Source organism: Bidens hawaiensis, unplaced genomic scaffold (assembly GCF_021521415.1).
Source record: "Bidens hawaiensis isolate Kalapana, Puna unplaced genomic scaffold, B.hawaiensis_p1.1 tig00033859_1, whole genome shotgun sequence".
NCBI classification, from domain to species: Eukaryota; Viridiplantae; Streptophyta; class Magnoliopsida; order Asterales; family Asteraceae; genus Bidens; species Bidens hawaiensis.
In genome coordinates this window covers 33,819-43,255 of record NW_027495832.1, presented here as the reverse complement: position 1 = coordinate 43,255, position 9,437 = coordinate 33,819, and the positions used below count along the sequence as shown (strand labels likewise).

The 9,437-nt window shown below is 35.6% G+C and overlaps 2 protein-coding genes across 2 annotated transcripts; one reads left to right on the top strand and one right to left on the bottom strand.

Annotated features, from left to right (window-relative positions):
• Window positions 1-212: 212 nt before the first annotated feature.
• Window positions 213-1,987, bottom strand: LOC143585475 (uncharacterized). Its single transcript, XM_077067258.1, has 4 exons — window positions 1,252-1,987; window positions 1,011-1,195; window positions 683-893; window positions 213-436 (listed from the first exon to the last, which is right to left on the bottom strand). Exons 1-4 carry the CDS (start codon window positions 1,985-1,987, stop codon window positions 213-215), a joined length of 1,356 nt encoding a protein of 451 aa, XP_076923373.1.
• A 4,203-nt stretch (window positions 1,988-6,190) lies between these two features.
• Window positions 6,191-8,745, top strand: LOC143585479 (uncharacterized). The gene is made up of 2 exons (XM_077067261.1): window positions 6,191-6,737; window positions 7,511-8,745. Exons 1-2 carry the CDS (start codon window positions 6,191-6,193, stop codon window positions 8,680-8,682), a joined length of 1,719 nt encoding a protein of 572 aa, XP_076923376.1. The 3' UTR covers window positions 8,683-8,745.
• The last annotated feature ends 692 nt before the right edge of the window (window positions 8,746-9,437 follow it).

The window sequence follows — 9,437 nt, the reverse complement described above, 5'->3', positions numbered from 1 at the left end:
GACAATCATGGCTTTTAAAGTTATAGAAGGAACCTTGTATAGCGTTCACGCATCCCCCCTATATTTGATGCATAACCATCATGAAACTTTACTTGTTTTATCCATTTACAAACGTCATTTACCTCCTCTTTGGTTAAAGTGTATGATGCTTTTGGTTTTAAAAGTTTATTATTGTTTCCACTTGAAAGATGTAATGATGGTCGATTGCAAAATTATTCCACGTCCTTCCTTGCCATGACATTATCTTTTGTTTTAGAAGTATCCGTGACCATTTGAAATAGATTCTCAAAAACATTCTTCTTAATATGCATTACATCAAGGTTGTGCCTAATTAACAACATGGGCCAATATTCAAGCTCCCAAAAATTGCTTTTCTCTACCCAATTATGGGTTTTGCCAAATTCGGGATCTTTATGTTTTGAGTTACAATTTACACCTTCATAAACAACTTAGATATTAGAGACTTGTTCATATAGTTCCCAACCAGTTAACTCAGGTGGAGGTCCCAATAACAATCTCATTGATTTTTGAAATCCATTCCTATCAGTACGAAAATGATGTGACATTGGTAGAAATCTTCTATGACAGTCGAACCAACATGCTTTGCTTCCGGCAGGTAATCGAAAAGCTTGAGTGTCTCCCATAAAATATGGGCAAGCTAAACAACCATGCGTGCTCCAACCTGACAACATTGCATATGCAGGAAAATCACTAACTGTCCACAAAAGAATAGCCCGCATAATTAAATTCTCTTTACGGTAAGCATCATGAACTCCAATGCCTTCCTTATACAACTCTTTTAACTCGTCTATTAACGGTCTTAGAAACACATCGATATTCTGACCCGGACTCTTTCCTCCAGGAATAATCAAACATAGTTCAATAAATGAGTCCTTCATGCACATCCAAGGAGGTAAATTATAGATTGTATGAAAGACGGGCCACAATGAGTATGGAATTGAGTTTGAGTTATTTGGACCGAAACCATCGATTCATAATCCAAGACGAACATTTTGAATCTCTTTTGCAAATTCAGGATTCTCCAAGTCAAAATGCTTCCAAGCCACACTGTCACTTGGATGTGCCATGCTACCCTTCTTTGTGTTGTGTTGATGGTGACAAGTCATATCTTTGGCTGTTTTTGTAGACATGTACAACCTCTTAAGTCTAGGTCCAATTGGCATGTAAGACATCACTAAATTAGGTACCTTATTTCAGTTACTCTTATAACGGGATTCCTTACAGTATTACATTGTGTCAATGCCTTATCTTGTTTATAGAATAGCATGCAATGGTTTTTGCAAATGTCAATTCTTTCATAAGGAAGACTTAATTTTTCTAAACTCTTCTTTGTATCATAAAAGCTTTTCGAGAGCTTATTCTCTTCAGGCAACAATGCATTAACCATGGAAATGTTATAGTTGTAAGCTGCAGTGGACACGTTGAAAAGTGATTTCCATGTCAAGAAACTCGTGACAGCTTGTAACTTGGAACAATTTGTAGCTTTCTTCCCCTCCCATAAAGGTTCATCAACAGCTTGTAACATGTCATAGAATTTTTTTGCTTCTGGATTCGGTGTATTTCCTTCCAAAGTACTTGAAGTATAACTGCATGCATACATGCTATCTAACACCGTGCGTTTGTATCCGTCATCATTATCAACTTCCATGTTAGTAGAAGATTGTCCAACGTCACGAATGGTATTTCCACCATGTTCACTCCGTGTTTCATAGCGAAGCATGAAACCTTCCTTATACAAGTGTTTTTGAATAGTGGGTTTGTCTCTATAACTTATATTTTGGCATTTATAACAAGGACATTTTATATCACGTATGGTCTCACCATGCATATTCACCCTCGTATCAACAACACCATTTGAAAATGCGAATTCCAAAAACAAATCCACATTGTCACAATATTTAGAATTAAGAAATCCGTCACTATCAATCCTTTCATACATCCACATTCGATCGGTATACCATGCCATTCTAAATCAAAGCTTTTGGAGACTATCCACCTTCAAAACTTCAACAACTACACAACAAAGATAATTATGTCTTAAGAGAAGAATTACCAAAAGACTCCAAATAAAGGAAAAGTTTGAGTGACTGATTATCATGAAGAAACATGAGTGGTAATTTATTCATAATCGATCTACAAATGAACCTAAAGACCTTATTTTTAGTTCGGGTTTCTTTCAAAACATTTTCTGATTCAAACTATCATTCGGACATTTCATCGAACACCTAGTGTGCACGATTCAATCGAGAGAAAAAACTGAACAGTTAGTTTGGAATTTACCAAACATACGCACTAACTAGGCTAAAGTGACTACACGAGTAAATTTCATAAAAACATCGAACTTAGAAAATTTAACACCCAAAATCTAAATCCTTATAATAACCTAAGTTTGTAATTAATGTATCAATGAATTATATTGCACTATAGCTATCATGTTAAACATTAACTCTTTAAGAGCATCAACGATAAGGACTTTCAAAAATATTATAAAACATGTCTCAGCTACCATATTATAAAGACATATTAATTTAGAAAATGCCTAAAACCTACCCAATAAAGTATCCTAAAAACTTCCAAAAACATTGACATTCAATAAAGAGCCATGTTTTTTTTTCTAGTTTTTATAGAAGAACATGATTGAAAAATGTCTTAGAAAAGCCACTCACAATAAACAAAAAAGAACGAGGTGGAAAATCTTAAAAAAACAACCTCTAAAAACACGTTGTTTTGAATACTCTAATAAACCTTTCGGCTTTGATTTAACAACACGGTCTCATAGAGAGAAATATTCTTTTTATAAATCTCTATCGAAACAACTCACATTCTATGCCTTCATTTATATAAATAAAAACAAAAATATAAAGTTACAATCCTATCAATTCGCAACAAGAAAATCAGTTGAAAATGATGTTAAAAGTGCTTCTTTTTTTCTTGTTACACGTTTTCTTTTCTTGAAGAACTAATGGACTTTTTGGTACAGGGCAATGGACAGGACGTAGTAATAAAAAGGACAAAGAATAAAATGGATAATTACCATTCCCTTGTTTTATTTTGTTATCGTTAATGGAATAATCATTACTCTGTGTTATTTGATGAGCAGAAAATGACAAAGGAATAAAATAAAATTGGTGGTGACTATAAGCAATGATGGTAGTGATGGATGGTGGCGTTCACGATGGTGGTAGGCGGTGGCGGTGATGGGTGATGGCGGTGAGTGGCATTGGCAGTGGTGAAGGTACTAGACGTGGTAGTGGATGGTGGTGACGGTGGTGATGGTAATGTAGGCTTACGTGGCTTCAAACTTAACTCATGAGCCACCAACATGACCGGCCGCCATTCCGGAGACGGTCGCCGGAAAACCCAATGCCGGAGTTCACTGTCGCCGGCCACATCGATCATACACAACACTTATTACGGTAGTGTAAGTTTGTCCGGTGATTGAACCACGGTGTCGGTCGGTGCTTGCTTTTCCGGTCATTGATAGGTGCTGAAGGCTTTGGGGTACGCCACCGCCGGTGACCATGGGTGGTGGTGACGGCGGCGCACAGCGGTGGTCACCGGAATTTGTTTTTCGATGGCCGATAATAAAGTGAAAGACTAATTACGGAGGCTGGTGTGGTGTGTGGGTGGCGGTGGTGACTGTGTGTATGATGTTGGAGGGTGCTCCGTTGGCCGGAAGACGTTTTCCCGGCAGCCTTACCGGAGGTCGTTTTGCCGTGTGTTTTTCAGGTTCCCGGAATCACGGTTGTGATGTGTAGGGTACCGACTTTGTTGTGAATAGGTATATGAAGATGGAGGTTGCTGATGACTTGGGTGAGGATGATCGATGTGGCCGGCGGGCAGTGAACTCCGGCATGCGGAAATCCGGCGGCCGTCAAAGGAATGACGGCTAGGTCATGTTGGTGGTTCATGAAAGCCACGTAAGCTGACATATCAGCTGAGTAAAATAACAAAATATCATAAATAAAGCCACGTCAACGTTCCAGTTAACGGCGTTAGCCTTAACTTAACGGGGGGAGTGATAAAAACAAATATGTTGAAAGTTGGGAGTAGTGGGAGACAAAGTGAAAGTTGGGAGTGTTATCTACCAACGAGAGAAAGTTGGGAGTATTATAAACCAATAGCCCTATATCATTTAAACCGTGTTATAACATCTCATTTATTTGTGAAATAATTTATCATTAAACCATAAATATATTATTAACTTTCATACAATAAAAAAATTAAAATTCAAAAAATAAATAAATATTAAAAACAAATGATATAAAAAACCCCGTAATACAGGAATAAAAACTAGTAACTTATAAGTAAATTGATGTGTATAGGCATATGGACGCCTTGGTTGCATATAATAAAAATCTAAAAATAATATAGATAATTGTTAGGTTTTTGAGAAAAAAAGTATTTGAGTTAGTATACAAGTTTACATTATTGCCGGCTAAAAAGCAAGTAAAGAGTAAAAGAGTGATTGTGGTTCCATTTGGAGTTGTCCCATTCTAATTAAAAACTCATTTCTTAGCAATTAAGTTCATTCTCATTAAAGCAAACTCATCATTCTTTTTCCTTTTGCTTTTTATGATTTATTCACTTTTAATAAAGGAAATCAAATAATAATAAGAAAAATGTGAAGTGTTATTTTTTACTTGAACGTTAAGTAATACAGACTACAGAGTTACATAACTAGTTGAACGGACTCTTTCCCTACTAATAGTTAATACATTAAATATATGCATATGCACGAATACAATTTAATTTAAAATAAATATTTCTCTCTTTATACATAGGATTAAGTCATTGTATAAAGACTTCTTATCATAATAAGTGTACTATCAAATCATTGATTTCATTTATAACAAACATGCGATAACATAATTGTAAATACGCAACCTATATAATTTTTTTATCTAGCTAGATTAGACAAAAATTAAGCACACAACTATGTAAAAACTATGCAAGCTAAATTAACAATTGCTCACATACATAGTCACACAGTTATATAAATAATAACAACTTTTAAGATAATATGCGACCCATGTTTATAATTATGCGTATACATAATCACACAACTTATAAAATAATAATACACAAATAATTGTGCAACTTATGTTATTGTTCTGCAAACTATTTTGAAAAAGCTCTCTCTTCTACACTTTTACCATCTCATAATTCAAGCAATTTGTTTAGCGTAAAACCCCAATAAAATAGAAACACCAGCTAGTAAAACAACTTTTAGTTTAGCGTTTTTGAACTAAATTTACAATTATCATTAACACACCACACAAAGTTCTTATCATTCGGTTGTCATTTTCATGATTTTTTTAAATCACAAATGCCATTACAAATTTTAACCTGTTTGTTAGTGGTGTCAACGAGCCGACTTTTTCCAGCTCAGATTGAGCCAAAAATTTTCGAGCTTGAGCCTTGTATAGGAAGCCGTTTAGGCTCGTTAAGCCTTAACGAGCATTGTACATTTTTAAATATTACTGTTTTTGGACTTTTATTTGTTAATTTCACATTGCATAGCCTAGCTGAAGCCAAAGTTTTAGCTTGGTTAAGGTATTACACAAGCTCGAGCTGAGCTTATGCTCGTTTAAGGTTTGTCTCAAAATATACAAAAATAATTAAAACCATATATAAACTAAATAATAAACAATAAATAACCCGAGCCCGAGATTGAAGAAACAACTCGCGAACCAAGCTCGAGCTTTCATAGCGAAGTCGACTTTTGGACTCGGCTCGGTTATTTTACACCCCTAGCGATATATTATGTAAATAATAAATCAATATTTAAGAAAAACAAAGGTTCCTGATTTAGCATATTTGAACCATGCTTGTGAACGGAACGGAACTATTACGGTTTTATTGAAAAAGTCTCCATTATTTTTTTCTCTAAATGCAATATAGTCTAATAATGTTAATATAACTTGACCTCTCCAACTACCGGCTTCGAGTAGATAGATAGTAAATGGCATGTCACTTTCAGTCCCCACAAAACAATATCAAAACTGAAAAAGTCTTAACAATGTAAACATGGCCGGTTCAAACAATGATTACAATGTCCCATTCACAACCTCATCACCAACACAACCACTTATATACATAATCTATAGTCTATACTATACACCATCACCATCATCGTTCTTCAACCTTAATTTGCTCATCCGCAACTATGCACTCGCCGTGCTCAAAACACGTCGAACAAGTATGCTCCCACGGCTGCTGCTCCAATCCTTTATTTGAATTCACCACTACTGCTACTGCTACTGCTACGACCACCTCAACCTCTATAAGTACATCCTCGGCTTGCCGAAAACTTTTTATATCAAAAACCACTGCTGCTTTCTTCCCAAACACCCGATTTACGGACCATGAATCTCTACCTTCGTTTAAGGAATCTTTGTCCACTTTTACTCAAACATATCCTAAATATTCGGATACCGCCAGAGTTGATAGAATAAGAGGGCAGGAATACTATCATCTTTCGCTTTCGAATCGTGTGTGCCTTGATTATATTGGCATCGGGCTGTTTTCGCACTTGCAGCTTCAAACACACCACTCGCCTTCTTCTTCTTCTAGTGATTTGCACTCTGATTACCCGTTCTTTAATACGATTTACCGGTCTGTGAATCTAAAGTCGCAGCTGCTTCATGGTGGAGAAGGATCTGAATTCGAGTCATCCATCAGGAAGAGGATCATGGAGTTTATGAATGTTTCAGGTTACAGATGTTTATCAATGCTCTCTTCAACATAAACTTGTTTTTCCTTTTAATTTTCTCAATTTTTTTCATTATATGTTAGTAAATCGAGTTTAATTAAAACTGGGCTAAAGTTATATTTGGATTAAACTAATTTAAGTTATTAATATTATTATTCGATATTGTTTATTCGGTTCGAACAAATTTTTAATTTTTGAAAACCGAAAATTAAATTTTAATTCTTATTTTTTCCCATTATTTGTTATTATTTTGAGTTGTGTAGAAAATATTGATCTAAAATTACACTTGAATTGAGCTAAGAGTAAATAATAACCATTATTTGATATTTAGTTTATTCCTTCGAACAAAATTTAGATTTCTAACAACTGAAAATTGAATCGAAAATCAATTGAATATGTGACTTTGTTCGGTTCAAAAATTTTCAGTTCAATTCAACTCTATTATTTAGTTATGGTTTCATTTTTTAAGCTTATCACCATTATTTGTTATTGAGTTGAGTTTATCAAATTACATTGGGCTAAAATAACATAAACAACCATTATTTAAAATACCGACTTTAAATTTATAAAAATCCAATTTGGTTTCAATCTGAAAGTAGATTACCGACTTCAGATTTATGAAAACCCAATTCGTTTTGAACCAACTTTCGATTTATGAAAACCGAAAACGAAGAACACCCAACACGACCAAATATGTAATCCAGTTCAGTTATAAACAGTTTAGGCTCATTTTAGTTTTTGGTGTAACTAAATTATTAACTATCACTATCTTAGGTGATGATTATTCCATGATTATTACCACAAACAAATCATCCGCGTTCAAGATCGTTTCAGAAACATATCCCTTCCAAACGAGTCGCAAATTGCTAACCGTTTATGATTACAAGAGCGAGGCTGTGGACGCCATGGTTACAACATCAGAGAAACGAGGTGCCAAAGTCATGTCAGCCGAGTTCAAGTGGCCAAGAATGCGAATTCATTCAGCAAAATTAAGAAGGTTGGTTGAAAGAAACAGAAAAAAGAAGAAACCTAGAGGATTATTCGTATTCCCTCTTCAATCACGAACCACTGGCGCTAGTTACTCGTATCAATGGATGCTTAAAGCACAAGAAAACGGGTGGCACGTGTTGCTTGATGCATGCGCATTGGGTCCCAAAGACATGGATAGTTTTGGGTTGTCGTTGATTCGACCAGACTTTCTTATTTGTTCATTCTACAAGGTTTTTGGTGAGAACCCTAGTGGATTCGGGTGTCTATTCGTGAAGAAATCAATAATACCGATCATGGAAGATTCATGCGTAGGGATAGCCACACTTGTTCCCGCAAAGAACTCGTCGTTTCATTCAGACGAAGAGCATTCTGGAACGGATTTAGATCTTCAGATTGTGGCGCATGGGGAAACGAACAAAAGTTTACAAACCAAGTATAGGGGATTGGATCATGTGGATTCGCTAGGGTTGATGCAAACTAGTATGCGCACCAGGTGTTTGATAAATTGGTTGATCAACGCGCTAACAAAACTAGAGTATCCCAACACGGAAACCAAGACACCCTTGGTCCAAATCTACGGTCCACGAATCAGATTTGACCGTGGGCCCGCGCTGGCCTTTAATATTTATGACTGGAAAGGCGAAAAGGTTGAGCCGTCACTGGTGCAAAAGCTTTCTGACCGAAACAACATATCATTGAGCCAAGGGTCCTTACACAAGATATGGTTTGATGACACGTATGCGGAGGACAAAGAACGAGTGATGACCGGGGGTGGAGTGAAGAAGGCTAAAGGCGTGCATGAAATCGCGGTGGTGACTGCGGCTGTTAATTTTTTGGCGAATTTCGAAGATGTTTATAGGTTATGGGCGTTTGTGGCTCGGTTTTTGGATGCTGACTATGTCAAGAAGGAAAAATGGAGGTATACGGCTCTAAATCAGAAAACGATTGAAGTGTAATGCGTAGTAGAAAAAGATAACCATTTGTAAGTAGAAAAGAAAGTAAAAACACATTTACAAGTGTAAAAACGCATGGTCTAAATCAGAAAACGATTGAAGTGTAATGCGTAGTAGAAAAAGATAACCATTTGTAAGTAGAAAAGAAAGTAAAAACACATTTACAAGTGTAAAAACGCATGGTGACACCATCACCTTATTTCTTTGTTAATGCTTCTTTATTCTTTAATCAATATATCAATGCCGTTGTTAAAGCGTAATTGAGTTTTCATATATTCTAATACAAAGTGTTTTGTATTATAAGTTATCACTAAGGAAATGACATATTGGTGACAGTTACTGTTATTTATATGCCCGTTTACTTACGAATTAGATAGGTAAGTTAATTTTTAGAAGTAAAGGAGAACGGTTTAGTGTTTGAAGGCCATTAAAAGGACTCCTCCTGTCTATCCTCTATGAGATCCAAGGGGGCTTCTCTCGGTTTGCTGGTGATGGTGTTCTTAATTTGCTTGTATAATTTGGAGATTTTTCCTTCTATATTTGGTTTTCTTGTTGTGCTTCTAGCTTTTTGTTGGTTTTTGGTGGAACGAGATCTTCTTTTGAGGTTAAAAAACAAAATAGGTTAGAAACCTATGTATTAAACGGCCGGGTTGAATAAAACATATATCAACTATCTTACATAATTTACTATATAAATGTTTCTACTCTAATAAAATAGTATCTTAGGTGACATGTGACACAATTCTATGTTTACACAT

Excerpts from the sequence above, each read along its gene's own strand:
- LOC143585475 (XM_077067258.1), bottom strand. The coding sequence starts at position 1,987 with ATGGCATGGTATACCGATCGAATGTGGATGTATGAAAGGATTGATAGT. Across the intron at positions 1,196-1,251 it reads AGATAAGGCATTGACACAAT|TGATGTCTTACATGCCAATT; the intron begins GTAATACTGTAA and ends TACCTAATTTAG. Across the intron at positions 437-682 it reads TGCATATGCAATGTTGTCAG|GTGTAAATTGTAACTCAAAA; the intron begins GTTGGAGCACGC and ends TTGTTTATGAAG.
- LOC143585479 (XM_077067261.1), top strand. The coding sequence starts at position 6,191 with ATGCACTCGCCGTGCTCAAAACACGTCGAACAAGTATGCTCCCACGGC. Across the intron at positions 6,738-7,510 it reads GGAGTTTATGAATGTTTCAG|GTGATGATTATTCCATGATT; the intron begins GTTACAGATGTT and ends TCACTATCTTAG.